Below are 21,814 nucleotides of genomic sequence, written 5' to 3' on the forward strand. Positions count from 1 at the left end.
CCTAACATAGTGTTCTGCAAGTGTTTGAATTTTCAGGTTTTCAGTCCATTTCCCCTGACTTTGAGAAACTTTCAGAGAAGCAATTTCAGTAAATGGCAGGAGAGATCTCATCACTGTAAAACAGCCCTACCTCAAGGGAAACTTCCTTGGGAGTTGTGTGTATCTTGTAAATTTATGACTTTTATGGCTTTATCTTCCCTTCGGGTCCCTGAATTGGTGAGGGTAGAGATTTGTGAACTTTTTTTTTCCCCCAACATAGACTCTTAGTAAAATACTTCACATAAATAGATAAAGAGAACACTTGATTATTTTTCTGAACTTCTCCTCCCTACAAGAAGTATATTGAGTTGCTCAAGTGTGTGCAGAGAAGAGCAACAAAGCTGATGAAGGAAGTTGAAAACAAGTGTAATATGTAACAGCTGAGGAAGCTGGGGTTATTTAGTCTGGAGAAAAGGAGACTGAGGGGGATCTTGTTGCTTTCTATGACTACCATAAAGGAGGCTGCAGCAAGGAGGGTGTCTGTCTCTTTTCTCAGGTGACAAGTGATAGGATGCAAGGAAACATTCTGAAGTCGTGCCAGGGGAGGTTTAGATTGGATGTTAGGAGTAATTTTTCATGGAGAGGGTGATCAAGCATTGGAACAAGCTACCCAGGAAAGCAGTAGAGTCCTAATCCCTGGAGGTATTTAAGGGACATGTGGAGGTGGCACTAGAGGACATGTTTTAGTGGTGGACTTGGTAGGTCAGGAAGATGGTTGGACTTAATGATCTTAAGGGTCTTTTCCAACCTAAGTGATTCTATGATTCTATGAATGTCGCTGAATATGAGGTAGCTTTTGAGGGCAGCTCCATGATCTACCAAGACAATCACATTGTTTTTAAATAGGATATCTGCAATTCCTAGTTCTGTTGTATTCTTCCTCCTCTTTTCCATAGTCCCTTTCAAGCTTTCTAAGTGCCTATTTTGGGGGCATTCAGTTGTCCAAATTATCTTGGAAATCAATAGCTTACATAAAGTACAATGCCAAGGGTAATTAACCAGGCTACTGCCCTGTTTTCGTTGCCTGTGGTGGCTTTGAGTTGTCTGTGAAGGCACTGCATTGTCTTTCACAAAATGTCTGTCCAAAACATAAGCTATTCAACTGTCCAAGAGTTAGAGTAGAGATCTGCGAGGGAAGGTGACTCCGCTATTACAATGTGATGGGGTTATTGCTAATCAACTGAATTGTAGTTGCCTGTGATGCCTGCTCTTACTCTGCTCAAATTTCTAATCTATTATTGCTTACACAACAGGGAAGTTGGTTCGTTACAGCAACTGTAGGCTTCATCCTACCCATGCCGAAGTTGCAATAAAGAATACCCAGAACCACAGTATAATCCTGACATTCACAACACAAGAAAGAAGCAATATTCCTTGTTTTTACATTCTGTGCTTCAGCATGCAATTGGAAGAGGGAGATTCTGCTTCTCTTCCTTTAATTTTTCTAACAGCATCGTGCATATTGACTTCATCAGTTTATTACACATTACTGCTTGAAGTGAAAAATATGGTGATCATTCTTTGCTCGCTTATGGAGTAATGGTTGTTAGAGGAAGTCTCATCAAGCAGAAGAAACCACCAGCAGTTCCAGTATTGAAGTGTGTGTTCCCCATGCAGTCTGTGAAACTGCTGTTCTGTGCTTATGACTGAAGACAAATTAGTGAAGAAAATGTTTGTGTCCTGGTCTCAGCAAGCCATTTACCCAGAGGAGTGGTATTGGCATACTAATGTAGGATTAGCTCGCTAAGAAACAGAGTTCCCCTGCCCTCTGCTGATTGAAGTCATTTGAATCTCATACTGATTTTCAGTAATTATATGTAGCAAGTGGTTGTGTTACGTGATGCTTGCCAAATGCCTAATAAGAATTAAAATATTTATCTACCACTTGCGAGAGAGACCTGCTAAGCTCACGGGAAAAAAAAAAAGACACTGGCTGTGTTATTCATTAGAAATTATCATTTCCCCTAGTCAGTATGAACATTTGTCATATTTCACATTAGTAATTTCATCAGCAATGAAGAGTGGGTTTAAGCAGAGAACAATCTGCAGCAGCTTTTATTTCCCGGGGAGATGGAAGGTTCTGTCTTCATGGATTTGCAGATGTTGTAATCAGATTAAAAAGGAACTAATAGGATTGTTCCTTGATCTAACAGATCTTGAGCGAAAGAGCTGGTAAGGAACTTGAGCAAATTCAGATGAAATATAGTCAGCTCGTTCAAGAGAGTATGCACCGTAATACGATGTTTGAAAATGTGATGAAGGATGTACATCAGAAGACAACAGAACTGAAAGTAAGTACCAGAAGGTGTATCCATCCAGTCTGACATGTCACTCTGATTGTAGTCATACCACCTGGGACAGGGGTGATCTCAGTTCTTGTACTGATGGTTCCCTACAGGTAGTTTTGGGGGAAATCTGAGGAATGCAAAGGAGTAGAATCTGTTGCTTGATGCTGTTTTTTCTGTGGTGGCTGGTGGAGTGGTCTGCAACTGTATCACCTGAAAGCATAACACCTAGCTGGCTGGAGGAGACCCATTTTCGTACAACGCACAAACCAAAAGGTCAACTCAGTGGGTTCATAAAGGACGCTTGGTACTTTTCACAAGCATAAGGTATTCTTTAAATCGTGAGATCTTCACGTGAGAGCAGTGACTTTCTTTCTTACAGTGATTGACATAATCTGAATGTTGTCAAAACCCATTAATAAATGGTAATAAATTTTAACAATGGTTTCCTGGAGAGCTTCACTGAAGGCAGCTGCTTGCTACACTAAAATCCCCCCGCCCCCTCTTGCCCTCCAGAATCACTGGGTCAATGGGAATCATTGGGAAAGTGAAATATAAGTAAACCAAGACAGTGTTTTCTTTCTGATCTAAATTGTTTTCTTGCCTGACTTTACATTGTTAAACAGTTCTTTTATACCACTCAGAGGCTGGTGAGTTTCAGTAGGGGAAGGATTAGATGATTCCTGCATATGATTTTTGGGCTATGTTGAGAGCATTTGTGATAAAGGGTGTAAGTTTTATGTGTAAGTTTTAGATGTCATTCCTTTGTTTACCATATCTTTCTTTTTGTATCATTTTTGAGGTTAAAACACTGAACATATCAGAAAATTCAGGTAGAAAATCATTATCTTATCAAGGCTTAGTCATGGCTAGCCAATTCACCTGACAAGAATGTTTGCCAATAGGGATTTTTTTTTTTTTTTTAAACTGGGAACCGTTAGTCAGACTGATAAAAGCTAACCAGTGACAGATTAAAAGCTCAGTTCATAACTAATCTAATGCAGAACTTCCTGATTTGTGTGGTAGGAGCTTGTTTTCTGTTGTATTTTGCTGGGAAGACTGGAGGACATTTTTCTTACCCATTTAAGAAACAAAGTGCCGTGTCTCCCAGGTTATTTGGTTGTATCGTTACTTCTAGCAATGCCATCGTTGTTTAAGACTTTACAAAACTCAAATGTGATTTATGTTTGTGGCTCTAGAATGTCAAAAAGAGGACTTTGATTCTATCATCAAATTCTGACTTCTGGAAAAGTTGATGGAACTTGTAAACTCATGCACACAAGCTTCTGGGAAAAAAAAAAAAAAGGAGATCCTGCATCCTGCACAGTTAGTAATTAAGCTAGTTGTTAAAGCTTCTAAGAACCCCAGTTGTGATCTAAGATGCTCTTTTTGTAGGCACTGTGCTAGCAGTTTAATCCTGCAGTGTACTGAGAGCCTCTAGCATGGTGTTGGGCAAGCTGAACTGTGAAAGTATTCCTAAACTTTTGAAGGTTGTTGTCAGGAAGAACTGAGGAGATTCATATCCTCCCAGGGGATACTCACCTACCAAGATTCATCATCTTACAGACCAATATCTGATGCTCTAAATGGAGCACTAGTCTGTGATGGCTGTAAAACCTAACAGTGCTACTGAAATTATATTATATATATATGGGGAAGTAATATTTAGTTCTTAAAAGAAAAGAAACAATTTTCTGTTGTGATAATGGGTTGCTGTTCCAGGTAACTGGTTCCTTAATTTTCATGCAGTGTTTTGATTGATTATTTCCTCTTCTGATTGTACAGAAAATGAGATGAACTCTGCATTGTGTTTTTCCTTTAAAGCCATGGAATATAAAAGGGAATATAAAAGGGATGGGGATAACAGATACCTGCTGTTAGGGACACGCCATTGAACCACACACTACAGATATCATTCTCATCACAGTCACTGTCCCTAATACTTCAAAGGCGACCACAGCTGCCCATGTTTAATCTGCAGGACTAATTGTGTAGTGCTCTATGAGGTCTGCAGCTGGAGATTCTTTATTGATCGTCTTCAGCCCTAAAGCATAAGGTTTGATTATCATCTTCGTTGCCCTACCTTTGTTTAAATTATTTTTCATATGGTTCAATTAGCTAATCATCTGCTGTTAGGTGATCCATAACACTTATACCTTTGCTTACCAGGGCACTGAATTTCATGGAATAAATATATACTAAATACAGAACTATTTTCTTTCTGTGGACACTTTCTCTTCCCCTTCCTTGTTGCTGTTTTATAGGCCAAAGAGGAGGAAGTGAATCAAATGCGCCTTGAAATTTCAAAGCTGAACAAATTAAGAGATGTTCTACAGGGTAAGCTGCGTGTTGCAGAGGAACAAAAAGTTGATGCAGGACATGAGAGAGAGACCCTAAAAAGTGAAATATCTGGACTAGAGAAAGGTAGGTGGCTAACTAATGAATGGATCTGTCTTCTTATTCGTGGTTTGTTCATTCAGGGTACATCTTCCTTTCAGGATCACTCTCTTTAGTGCTTGGAATGTTACTGTACAAATAACAGTGGAATGTAATGCAGCCTTTTCTAAAACCTTTTAGGGTTACAGGTTTTTCACGGTGTAGAATAGGTGGGGTGAAAATAAAAAGGACATATCTAAACTTTGTGGTGTGCAAGTTTGTGCCATGTCACACAGAGTGTTGTCCCCAATGTACATGTATTGCTCCTGCTCTAACCTGTGAGAGAAACGATCTCAGACCATACTGGAACTAGACATGGCTAGGACACTTTTTTCCTAATTGCTTTGAATCTGCTGAACTATTCATCATGCAAATGAATATGTGTAAGTGAGCTGATAAACTTAGTTCTGGTACTTCATGGATTCAGTTGTTCAGCGGGTATACTAAAGCTGTACAGGTACTGATAACAACTTGCTAGCAGATCTGGAATATTTTAAGAAAAAACTTTTCAACATTTTTGTCAAATGGAAATTTTGGAAGAAAATTCCTTGGGTACGGTAACAGATTTTTTTTTTTAATGCAAATCAATTACAAAGTAAAATGTGTTTTGAAATAAAAATAGACACATTTTCAAAGTGATTTTCAGTAAAAAAATTTTTTTATGAAGTTTTTTTGGGTAAAGTAATATTATGAAGTTGTCAAAACATTTGAGGCAATAAGACCTCACCTTTTTTTTTGGCAAAAAAACCCTTTACTAGACACCTCATCTAGTTCAAGTTAATACATACTACCATAAAGGTCTCTCCCTACTCTCCCTTGTTTCTATCTTATGTCCTGAAGAGATCGAATGTATAAGATACGAATTCCTCTGTATGACTGTATTTATGGAAAATCATGTCTGTTTTCCATGTGTCTCTGCAAGGGTGGAAGAGCTTTCCCACAAACATTTTGCTTGTACTGCTTGAGGCCGTGCTTTGTACTGGAAAGGAGAGGGGAACTTAAAAAAAAAAAAAAAAAAAATTAGATCCATACTGGAATGACTGAGAATGGCTGCTAATAACGTCTTCTTGCAATACTGGACGCATTTTAGCACTCCAATGTACTTCATTTCCTGAGCTGCAGTGTTAGCGTAGCTGTATATAATACTTCTTAAAATAAAATGCAAACAGATATGGAGTGGTTAATAACTTTTTAATAGTATACACACATGTTGATCTTGACCCATGGCAAGTAGTTTTAACTCCACTGAAGGCAATAGAATCTCACTGCTTTAAAGGAGAACTGGATTTCACATAAAGGGATTAGAATGAGACTGAATGCCCCGGTATTTGAAAGTGCTTCAATTTGCTCACTTTGAAGCTCCCTAAAAGCATTTGATTTTCACTGTGCTCCATGATTTCTGAAAGTTCAACTTCTTTGTGATATCTTGGTTTGAGCACACAAATATAATGAGTCCTTCTACCATTAATTACTGTGCCTGAGTTCTTCTAAGTACTGAAATAAGTATTAACATCCTTAGCTGATACCTGAGGTTACAAAACATGGTCACAGCTAATTGAACTGTTCATGTAATGTTTAGTAAGTCCACTAAGTTGTTTCTGCATTTTTAACATCTGTTCAGTCTGAATCCAGGATTTATACTCTTTCCTCCTTTTCTCTAGAGTTGGAGGCTGCCAAAAAACAGGCAGAGATTGACAAGAAAGCTATAAATGAGCTTGTGAGGGAGAGGGATATGCTAAGTAAGGTGAGCTTGCATTGGTAATACTGATAAACAAACCTCATGGCTTGAGAATGAAATGTCTGTAGTTTAAACCCTCACAGAGAAACAGAAATGTTGTAGAATAAATAATGTTGAGTCAAACATTCAGATTTCCTTAAGCAGGTGCTTATGCTGCTTCTTTTCTGTGCATTGAAATAGTGCTAGTACCCATAAACACATTAAATATTTCTAAGCTTTAAAATATAAACTGTCAGGGAGTTAAAAAAAAAAATGCTATATGCTTTCACCTTGCAAACCTGTTATTTGATATCTGAAGAGTTGATTACATCTGTGCTTTTAGACTCTGTAGCATATGAAGTTTAATATTAATATAGACAAATGAAGTCTGTGATAGCAGAAGAACAAACCAAAATTTTGACGCACCATGTAGCAGCTTGGAAGACTGTGTTAATACTAATCCTTGGTTTTTCAGCCCATTTCTCTTGCTGATCATTTTCCATCAGCCCATGGTTCTTGTACTGCAAGACAGCATCTCGCGTTTATGGGCATTCCTGAAGTGTAATCTAGTAAATTCAATGCTAAAAGATGGCTTTAGCTGAGGTGCTTTTCTTGGTATCTATTCACTGTCCTGTGTCTTGACTCAAGAGGCACAGATTTTGCAGATACCAAACATTTGTTTTGAAGCAGGGAAAGAAATTTTAAAAGGGGACTATAAGGCTGATTTTGTACAGATGAGATCTTGGTGTTTTCTGTTTAATCCCTATGCATAATTTGAAACCAAGCTTGGTTAATTCAATTTGAACTTGCTGTTCAGAAAAAGAGAAATAAGGGTATTTGTGTTTATTACTTATTTTAAATGCTACTGATATGCTTTACAATCTAAATGCCTTGAAGCTGGTACGGTTTTTCCAGTTGTTAATTATACAACTTGTAAACAGTCCTATCCTTTTTTTTTTTTTTAGTGCAGACATTAGTGTTTTAACTTCAAATAAGAAAAAGCACTATTTAGCAGCTCTGTTAGAATTTTTTATTTTTTATTTTTAAATCAGATATGTGGCTCAAGTATTTCTACTGAGCAAATTAGATAAGGGATAATAACATTAGCAAGTCCATAAACCAGTTAGATAATGGGATATTTTTGCCATAGTGATGGCAGTGTTGCCTTTTACAGCTCAAGAGTCATTTTGTTTTTGCCCTCAGAAGGTGATCAAGGCTGCTAATGCCACTCAGAAGCAGATAAATTTGATGAAGCTCCATGAACAGTCCAAGAGAAATTTAGAAGAAGAAATCCAAAATTATAAAAATGAAGCTCAGAAACAAAGGAAGATTATTTACCAGTTGGAGAAGGACAGAGATAATTTCATCAATGAAGTCAGTGAGCTCAAACAGAAGGTAGGAACAGCTTTTTGTGCAAGTGGTTCTTTGCTCTCTTACTCTCGAAACTTTGAAGATTATATATATACATTTCTTTACATGCCAATGGGAGGAAACAGATCCATAGTCTTCAGGCAGTTTACAAAGATTTCTTTTTGTCAGTGCCTATTGCCCACTATTGTGTTTCAGGTCTCTCTGAGGGAACTTCAGCCATAGCTGTTTATTCAGTGAGAAACTCGGGTTATAGCTGTGTATTGCTCTTGTTCATCGATCATCTGGGAAATGAAACCAAGGCAGGAGTTTGAACCCCAGCCTCTGACTTACACCTGAGTCCCACAATTGCAGCTCTTGTATGCAGCTGGAAATTACTCTTCGATTGTTCTATTTTATCTGCAAAGGACCTTATTTTGCCTACCACTGGTATCCTCAAATTCTGTTGAGGCCAGTGAGAGCTGACAGTGCTTGACATCTTTGTAAGAGACTCAGCATTTTGAAGGATTAGTCCTTGTATGAGTAAAACATTGGAAGATGTTCAATCTCATCTACAAAACAGAGATTTTCCAGGAATAGCTGCAGAGAAACACGGCATAAAAGTTGTGCTGTCTGGTGTCCATTATTATGTATGGCTTTATTTCTGAAGGTATATTCAGGAACATGGTTGTAACATGTTCCATTAATTGCTGAAGATCACATTGAAGGGCCCTTGAAGAAGCTCATTGATTTACTGGGATTAGCTTTCAAGCTGTTTCAACTCACAAGTTATTTGCTATCTTCTCACCTTAAAATTATCCTTTACAACTAAGTGTGACCAGGGACTTTTAAATAGTGTTTTGAGTGATACATGCTCATTTGTCTGGATTGCCATTTGTCATTTCCTAGGAATAATATTCTGCAGAAGTGAGATTTGTCTTTGTTGCAAAGTCACAGTTTGCATCTTTTCCTTGTAGTGAATATCTAACAGTATAGGTGTGAGTTAAGAACAAGGCAAACAAGTAAGGATGGCACCGCTACTGAGTTCTTGAGTAGGTTCATTGAGCTAAGCAGGTAACCAACAGCAACTGATAGTTAAGTATACAGGTGAAAAAGTGAGAGGGTACAGAAGAAAACTGTGAATATCTAATAGTTTCTGCCTAGCTTTGGACCCTCTTTACCAAACACGAGAGGTGTAGTGTGCTAACAGCTCAATTATACTTGAGGATGCTTGGTCTCTCACAGGGCTGCTCTGTTGGGAAACATTGCATGTATCTTTTCTGTATTTATGAGGGAGAATTATTTGAGTTTAATCATTCCTGAAAAAGCAGAGTCAGCATCTAGTCTATAAGCATGAAGTTGAAAAACTTAGTCCACGAGCTTATTGCACTTACATTGCATCAAAACCAAGTAAAAGATTTACAAATGCAGTGACCTGCTTTTGAGTCTTGCTCCAGCCTGTGATCACCATAGTGCAAACTGCACTTATTGATTTCTTCTCCCTGCTATTACTATTGGCAGGTTGTTTTAACAGGAAAGGAAAAGGCAGGAGTAGGTTATAAACTGGGACTGTGTTTTTGTATTGCACTGTAAGCAGTTCCTGGGATCCTCTGCAGTCAGCTTCAAATGTGCTAGAATTGTATTTCTGCAGCTGTAATAAAATTTTCTATATTTAGCTATCCTCTATCTCCAGAGTTGTTTGGAGGTATCTGATAGAATAATCGGTTAATTAAGCTCCTGCCCCATAGTTGGACCTCACAAGGCTTTACTGCTAAGCAAGGGACAGCTTTGCCGACTGCAAACTTTGCAGTTATTGACTATCTGATGTAAACATTTTTATATTCTTCCGCTTTGACATATGAACGTAAATCATAGCTCAAACTGCTACTTTCAAAAACAGAGTCTGGAGAACTGGCTATGAAATGAAGTTGTCATGGACTTCTTTCCTGTATTTTGTCCATGTGATTCCTCAGCTTTTTGTTTAATCTTTTGATCTTTCTCCTGGATTTAAATGTGGCATTCTTCTCTCCTTCAGGCAATGAACTTGAAAAATGTCGTTCCTGACGTTCACTCCTCAGTTTCCTTTTTATTTCTTTTGTCTCCTTTTTACCCAACACTACAAATATTGGATTCCATTTGAATGATACTTGTTTGTGCTCCTTGGCTTTCAACTTTGTACAGCAGAAGGAAGATTCTTACTCTGAAAAAAAAAAAAAAGTATATATATCTTGGGAAGCCCATCATAATGATTAGAAACTGTCTATATTTTTTTTCTTTAATGTAGTAATTCTTATATATTGTTATGGTGGTAACTGTTTAATGAAGGTGTCTGTAAAATTTTGTATTTTCATTTATTGAAACTGTATGTGATCATCTTCTCTCTACAGTTTATAGTCTACACTACTCCATTCTTTTTAGGGAATAATTATGTCTCCCCATTCATGAAAAGAAGATAATGGTGATTACCTGCTTACTTAGATCAAGTTTGTGATCAATAGTTTGTGATCAGGTGCTCATTTTAAAAAAAGTTGAATTCTTAGAAGCTAACTGGATTTCACATTGGTGGAGTATATGCAGACCTTCTTGGAAAATTATGTGTTTTTATCCATTTTATTGTACAGATTACATCTAAAACTATGTACAAAATCTAGCCTTGCTTTATAAACAACCTAAGCCTATTCTCAGTGAAAGCTGCTTACGTTGATTTTATTGAACTAGCTCAGTGGCAATATTTTCAGTAGATTAACAGATGTACATATCTGTAAGTTTTAGTCTTGAAAAAAAAAACAAAAAACCAACCAACTCGGTATCAGACTGAAATAAATTGTTCTTCCACATAAGCAATCTAGAAAGGTTAAACTTGGAGTTGGACCGAAGTGATTTTAGCTACAACTTCTTATCACAGATTTTTAAAGTTGTCACTGTAGATAAAAATGACAAACCCCATCCTAATAATCTTGTGATGATGGCTTAATTGTGTTCATTTCCTTCTTTCTGCTCCAGGTCCTCCAGCACCTGAAGGATATTGAAATACGGGAAATTCAGATCTGTGACTATGAGAAGAAAATAGCAGAGTCTGAGATTAAACTAAAACAGCAACAAAACCTCTGTGAAACTGTGAGAACAGAGAGGAACCTATACAGTAAAAATCTGGTTGAAGCTAAGGTAGAAGAATACTTTTTTTTCTTTGTGTTTCCTTCTTTGTTTTATTCTCTGATCTAATTTTAATTTGTTCAAAGGAAAGTTCACTTCTTTAAGTGGTCACTTGCAGAAATGGTTTCTGAATTCCTCTGTGTTTTGGGTAAATCAGTGTTTTTGGTTCCTGAGAGTTTATCTGGACCATATGTATATGGACTGACAATAGGAATTCATGGTCATTACATGGCAATACCCCAGCTTAAAGCCATGCATAAAACCAAGGTGTAATGGAGCTATGGATTCATACAACTCTATCAGAGAAGAAACTTCTTCCTTTCCCTCTTGGCTGCACTTGATTCTATCCCTTTAGGAGTTGTCTGTGTGTATGAAAAATAGGGTATAATGGGAATAAGATTGCCTCCTTCACCCTGTATGCATATGCACGTTAGTATATATTGTGATTTTGAAAGCAGAGGGAACACTTTCTCACCTGGAGGGGAATTTTCTGACAGAACTAAATGCTTCCACCTCACTTGTTCCTTTCAGGGAGTGTCATTTTCCTCAGATAATGATTCTTTCCATTCTTATCTTTGCCTTGGGGATCTCACTAAGATACTAGAGGAAGAGAACAGATCACTTAAGAATACCCTGTTATTCTGATGTAAAGATTTAAAATACTACACAAATCCTATTGCAGTTGGCAGCAATTGGGACCTTGGATAGCTGTGATTTACAGCATTGGGTTATTTCAGGATTTTATACCATAAACATGTATAGTAGATTACAAATTCATGCTCTGCTTTGCATAGGTAGATGTTTTGCTTGAGAAGCAGGTGGGAATGAACTGTCCAAGTTCCTATCCTACTGTATGCTTGATTTGATTAGGAATGAGCTATTTTGTCAAATAGGTAGAATGCTTTGCTTGTCCTCTGTCTGCTTCGTCAGGGGTAGTGGTGCTGGGGTTCTTGCTGCTCCCAAACAATCCCTCAGAAGAAATAAGAGTGAAAAAATGCAACACTATTTTTTTTTTAATTATTTATTATTATTATTATTATTTAATACACAGCATAAATTCTCTTACTTATAAAGAACTGGCAACTACATGCTTGGTTACAAAATGAAGCAGTGAACTCAACAATTTCTTCAGGGTTTGAATGTTTATATGGTGACATATGTAATGCTGTTCATGGTTCCAGTTGTTAGAGGCTGTTATTTAGACTTTGATAGGTTACTTGGCTCACCATCAAACTTTTTTAGAAAGTCTTGTGTGAGAAGACGGCTGAGCCCAAAAGATCTTTTGGCCAAGGCAATATTATGTGTGGCAGTGAAAAAACAGCCATTCATAGTTCAGCAACAGGCCATCTAGCCATGAAAGGAAAAAGGCTGGTGATGGTATTAAAAACTATGCTAAATTGTTGCTTTTGAAGTAAAACAAATTTGCACAAGCTTGTTTAGATGAAACTAAAGGCCATGGATTTTGTTTTTGAGGTCTGTCAGACTAGGAATCGGTACTTTCTCAGTACTGTTTTTGAAGACTGCTTTGATTCAAGACCTTACTTAACTACATTAAGCATTTTAGGAAAGACAATGTCACTCATTTAGCAAGTAAATCCACACCGATCGTGGACGGTGCTGAAAGAAAACCTAAGCTTAAAATGATTTTATACTGAAACAGAATGTATTCACATGAAAGCTTGTGATGTCTTCTCTGGGAGGTAGTAGTCTCCATCAGAGGACTAACAGCTTTTAAAGCTGCTCTTGCTGGATCCAGAAGAGCATGTCTGTCCATGGATTGAATTTGCTAGCTTCCATTGGTGTCACAGCATGTGCCATCACTGCAGTCAGTGAAACAGTTTCTTTGTGTTGCACAGGCAGTCACCTTTGTGTTGGGAGTAGAAATACAGTGCCCTGACCCCTCTGCAGTGCTTCCAGGATTACTGCTCTGTGTCTTGAGCCTAAATATATGTTAAATATTCCCATACCAGTGGCTTTCCTATTTCTGAGCACACTGTTTTCTCCTTGCACCTATGTATAAGCTAGCAAAAGAGCAAAATGAAGATAAGCATTTGCTGTACTCCCTTAAAGACATACAGGTATCCTACTCATGGCTATATTCCTTTGCATAAAACCAGCTTTTTCCCAAACATTTATACCCAACTATACACAACCTTACTGAAAAACACTGCTAGAAGCATGAAAAAAGATGGATAGAATCAGAATCTTGTTATTAATTTGGATTGAGTGCTAGTTCTTATTGTGTGTCCAGCACTTCAAATGAAATGGCTTCTTAGAGTCATTAGTGATCATTGTTGTTATCAATATGCCTTTTAAAGACCTTTTTACAGCAATGTCATGGTAGCATAAACAAAAAAAAATTGTCATATAATGAAACTTTTGTTCTATCACATTAAAAAATAATTTCTAGTGGTATGTACAGCACATCTCTCAAACATTGTGGTTACATTTCTCAAAACTGAAATAGGCTGAACACCCAAGCAGAAACTTACCATTTTTTGATCCCTTTTTGTGATCGCACTTTCTGTACTTATAGAATGAGATAGCAGAAATGAAGAATAGACTAAAAACTGTAACACATCAGGTGGATCAGCTGAAAGAGGAGATCACAGACAAAGAAGCAGCTCTTGTGAAAGCTCATCAAGAACATCAGCAAACAGAGAGGGAGAAAGAAACATTGAAGGTAAGAACCCTTACACATAAACCTTATTACAAAGGATGGCTCCAGTGATTTCAGAGACTGCATCATGTTCCTGGTCTGTGGCAGTTGTCTTGCTGTATATTAAAAAAATTCTGCAGGTGAAGCACAAGATCTTGGCACCATTTAGAGGTATCAGTTATACAAATATTCCATGTACCTGACAAATTTCATTTCTGCTTATAACTATAGTTAGAAAGGTCCTGGAATGCCTGTTGGAAGCCTTACATCACTTGATGACTATATGTTTTTACTAAAAAGTTCCATTTTTGTTGCAGAAATGTGGATTTTGGAGATAGCCTGATTGTAGTAAACTTATTAAAAGTGGACACTTATAATTCAAGTTTTCCTTTCTTTAAACTATTTTCTCCCTGCTATTTTTAAGTGTGGACCCCATTATATTACACTTCACATTCCTGAGCTTGAAGCTCTGATACTTCTCAGCCCTGGCTGCAGCCCATTCTTAGATATGCTATTAAATTTGTGGTGGTATTGCAATACAATTTGCTGCTCTCTCAAAATATTTAAGGAGTTAGTGTCCACAGTAACTTATATTTCTCTTCACTAAGCAGTAATAAAACAAAAACTGCAAACAAACAACAGCCCCCAAAACTCAGCTGTCCTCCACCACTTTCCACAATGTTTTCTTTTGGCAGTTTATTGCTGTGCTACAATGATTCCTTAGGTTTTCAGACCCTCTCAGCACATTATATTTATGACAAGATGCCAATAGAACTTTGTAAAAAAGTGATGAATTTATGTTCTTGTACCTGATCTGTCTCAGAGTTGTTCTATCAGTGATGGAGAAGTCAAATAGTATCTCATTTTCTATGTTCAGCTTTCTGCTTTAACTAGTCGCCAGTTCTGTCTCATCACCTCAGAACTGTCTGCTGTCCATGTGACAAACACAATTGCTACATGGTTTACCCACTCAATTATTCACTAGCAAGTCTATGGGCTGACATCACATTAGTGAATAGCTTCAGGGCATTGTGGTCTTCTACCTGCATGTCTCTGCTGAATACTGATGCATAGGAGAATTCAAAGAGGGCTCTGACTGACACAGGCACAAAAGAACCCAATTATTTGTGTGGCAAGCCAGCTTCAATTTGTCCTGTTTGTACTGATGTGAAGGAAGCAAGCTGTTCCCCAGAAATCAGTTTAAAGAATGCACTAAAGCATGGAGTAGTGAGATTCACAGGAACAAAATTATACAGACATTGGACTTATGCTTAGCTCAGCTGTCATAGAGGTCTTAAAAATGTGTAATCATGGTAAATGAAACGTGGGACACCTGATCCAAGCTCCCTTAAAGCCTGTACAATGCCATCTTTTGGTTTCAGTTGGCATTCTTACAGGCTTGCAGATCAGACTGTTTTGGCAAAACATACAAGTGTTGACAAATATGTATCTGAAAGCTGTAGGAAGTATGGCCCTCCAGGTTTGAGCTGGTGGACGCTTATGTATAGTTCTTACATGATCACGCTTGTCTTTTTTTTAATAATTTTCTAGAAATCTGAACGTGAAACTTTTTAATTACAGTTATTATTATTATTATTTTTTCAGCATTCTTTGTCCAGCCCCAGTTACACCTTTTCTAAAATCTGTATTTTCCTCCCACCTCTAGAACAAATACAAAAACCTGTTCACTTTCTGTAGTGTTTCAGAACCTAAACAGGAATTTAGTTTGAATTTGGTTTGAGATGTTGGCACAGGTCCCATATAAATTCATCTTTCTTGCTGACTGTTCTTCATTTTTTGCAGACTCTCTGAACCAACCTCAAATGAGCTGTGCTCATTTACAGCAGTTTCAGACCTGACACTTTTTCTGCTTGTACTGTATTTATTCATTTCTTTTTCCTTTAACTAATATGCACAGACCCTGATACTGTAGTCTTCAGCATATTTAATCTCAGTGAAAGTCCTATTAGTTTGTGGGGCCTGTGTGTGGCTTAAAGTATTTATGTTCTTTACTGTGCAAGGTAGTTCAGATTTATTTTAGCTTTGTGCATTCCAGTGAGGAGATTTGTTTATATGAATTGTTTGCTGCTAACATCTACTGCCACTCCTTGTTTACAACTCATATTTTTTGTGACATAAGGAGAACATAGAACGTTGATATATTAAAAAAATATTATCTAGCAATGTGAAATGCATGAGCAGTTTTACATTTGTAGACAGCTTTTGCACACTCTTGTTTGCATTTCAATATGAAGTGGCTTGCATTTTTGTTCGGTTGATGGATTCTGATGAACATCCAACACTAAGTAAGAGAGATGTGAGTGTTGCACATATGGGAAAATGAGAATTTTATTAAAGAAAATAAGAATTGAACAAGCTGTTTTGTTATGACGATGGAACTGTTGTTTCTGTCTTAAATCAATGTTTTTGCAGGTGCAGCTTTCATCACAGTCGCATTCTTTCAACGTTCAACGATGTTCTTTCTGAACAGGCAGCTTGAACGTCATCATTATGAGGGTCAGAGCTTTTGCAAAGTCTTTTAGTGAAGGCTTGAAAGTTTTCATATCTGTGAAAAGGGTCTGTAGTCAGCTGGTTCCAACTTTGGTATATGTAAGTGCCTAGTAATCCTAGAAATTTCTAATAATCCAAGAAGACCTTATTACTTTTTCTCTACGTACATGTCTCGAATTACAGAGTTCATGATAGTAGGATATTGGTTAATTTCCAGTATTTATGTTAGTACGCAGCCACCGTAAAAATGCATTACTTCTCTTTTGCTTTGGGGAGCCCTTCTTCTTCCCAGTATTTCTCATCTACACTTCCACTAAAAAATGCTAAGGCTCTTTAATTTTGCTTTTCCATGCCCGATTGCCATCTTCTGCACCAGTTCTGTTATTCCACTCTGAAGCCTGTCCCAGGTAGATGGTGATTTGTATTAGATAATGTAGATAGTTGCCCTTTCTAGCAGGGTGAGCTATCCTTTCTTATTTCCCAGCCTTGCTTTGAACTTATGTCTTCTAGGTTTTCATAACTGAATAACAATTCAGTTGGAAAAAAAAAATCTCCAAATATTACCTATTTAAAAAAAAAAAAAAACACAACAAAAAGCAACAATTAAATGAAGTTCCTCTGAATTACAACTTGAACCATTATTATAGATAAAAATCCTTCTAAATATCTGTTGTGTATAACAATATTAAAATACTGTTTACAGCTTTTCTTTACAGGTCTTCATGCTTGCTTGTCTCGGTGATTTATTCTCAAAAACTAACAAAATATGTACCTCTCAGGAAATGAAATGAATGTATGAGATTCTATTCAAATACTAACTCTTAATCTCAGGTATATAATGGAAAGTTGTTACTAAGCACAGTTTACCTATATTCTTTGACTCCACCAGGCTGAACTTTTTAAGATGAAAAAACAGGCTCTGGAGACCAAGCACTTTATAGAAAATCAGGAGGCAGAAGAGAGAAAACTCCTAAAAATTATTGCTGAGGCTGATGCTGAGAGGCTGAAGCAGAAGAAGGAATATGAGCGGGTAGGAATCTCGCATTTGGCTTTTCAAACACACTTTATTCTGTTCCCGTAGTTGTCCAATGCATTTTTAAGATCAAGATCCTCAGCTACTGTAAAAGTGGTACTACTAAAGCTTTATAGTGCCACTGAAATAAAAATGTTAAGATACAGAAATGAGTGTAGTTTACATCATACTACATTAATACATTGTAGTTTACATTATTCAGGAGTCTGAACCCTTATAGCAGAAGCTACTAGGCTTTGCTATTGGTTTTTTCACTAATAACAGTGAAACCTCTTAATGCAAGTGATTTTCGCTGATGAAAATGTAGTCACAATGCTTTAGGATTGTACTGAGGAACTTTAATTGAGATTATTGCTTTGCTCTGAGTCCTTAGGTTATCAACGAGAGAGATATCCTAGGGTCCCAGCTTGTTCGGCGCAATGATGAGGTGGCTCTGCTCTATGAGAAGATCAAAATCCAGCAGTCCATCTTAAACAAGGGTGAGGCCCAATACCGACAGAGAATGGAAGACATCCGGCTTCTCAAGCTGGAGATCAAAAAACTTCGGCGTGAGAAAGGAATACTTGGCAAAAATGTGGCTAATGTGGAGGAGCTCAGGTAGAAAAACTGGTTGAATATGTTTCCATAGTGACTGCATTCATGATTCTGTGTTTGAGACAGAAAATCTCTTTTATGTATGGTAAAGATTTGTTTCAACAAACATTATACCTTGGAGAACGGGATTAGTTGCTTTGTGAATTTAATCCACTGTGTTTGAGGTCAAACCAAATAATCAGTGATGAAGAAAATTAAAGCATAAGATGGAGGAAAGGAGGAAAACAGACGTCTTTCCCAAAGTTGAAATAGCTTCCACATTTCACCTTGTATTGTGAATTACTGCCTACAGAATAAACTTGACAGACAGCAGCAGAAAAGGTGTTCATAGTTCAGTGAGCTACTTAGTGGTACCTAGAGCCCAAATTAGTGGAACTGCTTTTTATTAGGCAATCCACAGTGGATGGGGAACACTTGACATATTTATAACAAACCCCTACACATTTTCAGAGCTCTTTCCTTCCAGATTTATATGTAGACTTGCTCTGAGAGAAAGATTTAGTTAAATTTTCATTGAAGGTTGTGTTTCTTTAAAACAGAAGTTTAATAGCCCCAGTCTGATTTATCTCCCCCTACTCTGGCTTAATGCTTCCCTTCCTTTTTTAACCCTCCCAAACTTGAGGTGTATTCTTTGCTGTCAGGAAACTATTATGATTTTTCTATAGAATTGGTCATGGTTTGTAAGGAGAGACAGCTATGTTTTCAGCAGATAACCATTATACTATTCTATGTAGCTATCACAGTTTTGGGTGAGATCTTTAGCTTAACTATATCAGTATAACTCCATGGCTTTTACTGGAGCAAATTAACTTCAGTCTGTGGTTAGTCCCATTGACTCCAGTTTAATTATGCCAGTTTGATTTGGTGTAAGATAAAAAAAGAAGTGGGCACAAAACACTAACAACTGCAGTTTTCATTGACTTTCTGCAGACAGGGATAGGATTTGAATTTGCTGCCCAAATGCGTTCAGCTGAAAGCCTATTACTGTATTGAAACTCCGTAAGGGTATTGAAGTATAGTGCAATGCATGCTGTGATGGTTGGATCAGTTCTTGGATGGAGAGGTGGATCAATCACATATTTTAATGAAGTCCAAAATTATCATGAAAACTGCCTGTTGAAAGAGTCCATTTATCACTTGTGCTGCTAATTAGCTTCCTTGATTTGCCAATTGGAGATTTTTTTTTCCTTTTCAATAACCTTGTCCAACCCCACAGTTTAAAAAAAAGGCCTTTTTCTGTCTATTGAGCTACATTCAGCACTGATGTTGGCAGGGAAATACTCAGTGAAGGAGTAGGCACATGGTGATCCTCCATTCCCTTCCTCCTTGAGGAAATCACAGGATACACCCACCAAAGTCATAAGGGTTGGTCCCTTGCAGAATGTGCCTTGGTTTTCCTGCTCCTTCGCTCCCTGACCCCAGCATGGGGACCTTAGTTGTTAAAGCATCTTTGGAGTGCTCAATTAATTTTATATTCAGCGGCAAATCACCTCTGGATTCCCTTGATGAGAGGTAGAAAGAGAAAGAAATCAAACTTGGGTTCTCTAAAGAACAGTGTCCATCATAGTTAGGCCATACATTATGCTTTATTTATTGGATTGTGTGAGCCATGTAGTTTTAAAACCTTCTTTCAAATACCAGCTGTCAGATTTAGTACAGAGGTAACTGGGTATGACACCATAACTGTGATTTGTAGGTTACTCTAGATGAATTATGAATTAACTGCCATTCTAGCCTTAATGTACACGAAAAAAATTGGGCAATGAGATCCAGTAGGCTGTGAACTAGATTTCCCAGGAACTGATGAAAAGTCCCTTTTTTGAGTCATTCTTACTAACATGAATGAAGTGGTCTACCTGTGTTATCCTATGGGACCACCTGTATGACGTTATTGGAGTTAATCACAAGAGTCACTTTGCCAGTCTGTAGTGCATGGAAGAACAGTTTGTTAATGTTCATATTAATACCTTAGGCACATTGTTTGGGTCTTGGTGTGATTTTTTGTTTGTTTGTTTTATTCTGATCTTAAGACAGGAGGTTCATCACATGCGGAAGGAGCTATTAAGAGAACAAACTCGGTGCAAAGTTCTGGAAGAAGAACTGGAGAATCCCTTGAATGTTCACAGATGGAGAAAATTAGAGGTGATGTCTCAGCATCAAGTTCCCAAAACCCGTATTTCCAAATCAGTGACACAGCACAAAGCCTATTTACTTTACTGTTATGCAAATTATGTGGAAGGGCAGGCAGACTAAAATTTCCATAGTACCAATGGAACAGTTAACTGCTGAATGATTTCCTTGCACAATGCAATCAGTGTTATTTTTGTGTTGTTTTCTCAATGAAAAATTGCAGAGGGATTTGTAAAGAGCCAGTAAAACGCTAAAGGGAATAAGAATGCATAAGGTGAATTTACAAGGAGATGATTCCTTAACATGGATGAAGTGAAAGAGGATGATAGGGGAAAGGTATAATCCTACTCTCACCAGTTAGGTAGATTTATGTGGGTAGAAAGGCAGGATTAGAAAGGATCATAGAACAGGTGGACTGGGAACAGACAGACATGAAGTCAGAAGGTAAATCATGTCTGTGAAAAAAGGAAAAGGCCTCCACATAAACAGTGGTGGGGTTTCAAAGATAGCCATTCTGGGTAATGTCAGGTCAGCTGTTATGTAAACAGCAAATCTAAATTTTCACACTGTTTGAACCTGCCAAATGAAGGGGAAATATAATAAATCTGTCAAGCATAGACCAAATATATGAACATCAGTTGGCGTTACTTCATATTTTCAAAGTAAGTCAGAGCCAGCTGAGATTTCTCTGTTGCATGGATCTCTGATCTGATGCCAGCCTGGGTTGCTTAGCTGCTCTAATAATGAGTGGTAACATGCTAGTCCCTACAGAAACAGAGCTGAATATTTTGGCTGTGCTTACTAGTGTAATAGTTAATTTCTGTTCTTTCCATGCTGAGCTTAAAACCGAACAGTGTGATTAGCTTTTCACATAGAAGGGAGACAAAATGCAGGATGTTAAAGACATCTAGGTACAGTGTCTAGTAGCTCCATATAACAAAGGAAAGTCAGGCCAGTGGAAGCATCTGGTGGTGGAAGAAAGAATGTATGAAGAAACTGATAATGGGAAATGACGTCTTCCCATTCTAGGTCACTGGTTTGTATTTGGAACACAGAAAGGCCACCAGATGGCCAAGTCCATATGAAATAATCCTGATGGGGTTTTGGTTCAATTCCTAATAAACAAACACCCTCACATCACTACAATTGTCACAAATTGGCACCATGCTTGGTCAGCGCTATAGAAGAATCAAGGACTGAGTGGGCCATGGGGACTGAGCTGCTTTTTAGCCTGGTTTCTCAGGAAATGTTGTGGGGTTGTGAGTGCTCCATGCATACCTGTGTGTGTCCCAGTTACACTTGAATTGATTAGTCAATTTAGATAAAATCCGACAAAGGATAAAGAGTCATGAGATATCAAGGTCCTTATAAATTCAAGCAAAGATGCAGAGAGTGGATAATTATTGGAGCCTTTACTATAGCGTGTTTAATCATTATGGTCCACCAGAGAAACCACATGAAAAAGGAAGGACCATGTGGGAGAGATGTGTTGTGGATCCCCCAAGTGGGGAAAAGCTTCAGTCAGAATTTGCTCTTCGATAGACAGTAAAGGATCCAATAAGAAGATAGAGGGAGATGGAAAAGTAAGCTTTGCTAGCTGCTCCCCACAGAATTGTTTTCTCCTTAGAGGTTCCTCCAGATGCAATCTGTGACAAAAGAATGAAAATGGAAGAAGGATAGAGAGACGTATGCTTGCTCCGTGTCTTTACAGGCTATGTAGACAGAAGACAGCAGTGTACTGGCTACAATCTGTCATCTTTTTAAGCGCTTAATTCCATTGAAGAATGAGATGCCACAAATGTGGACGCCTTAAAGCCTCATAGTAGTTTGTCAATATACCCCCATAATTTATTCTTCTTAACTTTTCACCCTGTTTCAAAAGACTATATTGCAGTTATTTTTTCTTTTGT

General features: G+C 37.6%; 1 protein-coding gene across 3 annotated transcripts in view; it reads left to right on the forward strand.

Moving 5' to 3' along the window:
• The window catches only part of CFAP58 (cilia and flagella associated protein 58), a 58,025-nt gene that overhangs the window by 11,597 nt on the left and 24,614 nt on the right, over positions 1–21,814 (forward strand). For all 3 annotated transcript variants that reach the window (XM_040562932.1, XM_040562931.1, XM_040562930.1), the window contains exons 6-14: positions 2,193–2,330; positions 4,589–4,748; positions 6,422–6,504; positions 7,681–7,872; positions 10,828–10,989; positions 13,514–13,660; positions 17,037–17,177; positions 17,554–17,777; positions 19,805–19,916. In XM_040562932.1, the coding sequence (XP_040418866.1) occupies positions 2,193–2,330; positions 4,589–4,748; positions 6,422–6,504; positions 7,681–7,872; positions 10,828–10,989; positions 13,514–13,660; positions 17,037–17,177; positions 17,554–17,777; positions 19,805–19,916 (1,359 nt within the window). The remainder of the gene's footprint in view (positions 1–2,192; positions 2,331–4,588; positions 4,749–6,421; positions 6,505–7,680; positions 7,873–10,827; positions 10,990–13,513; positions 13,661–17,036; positions 17,178–17,553; positions 17,778–19,804; positions 19,917–21,814) is intronic.

The sequence above is a fragment of the Cygnus olor genome, chromosome 7 (assembly GCF_009769625.2).
Source record: "Cygnus olor isolate bCygOlo1 chromosome 7, bCygOlo1.pri.v2, whole genome shotgun sequence".
Lineage (NCBI taxonomy): Eukaryota > Metazoa > Chordata > Aves > Anseriformes > Anatidae > Cygnus > Cygnus olor.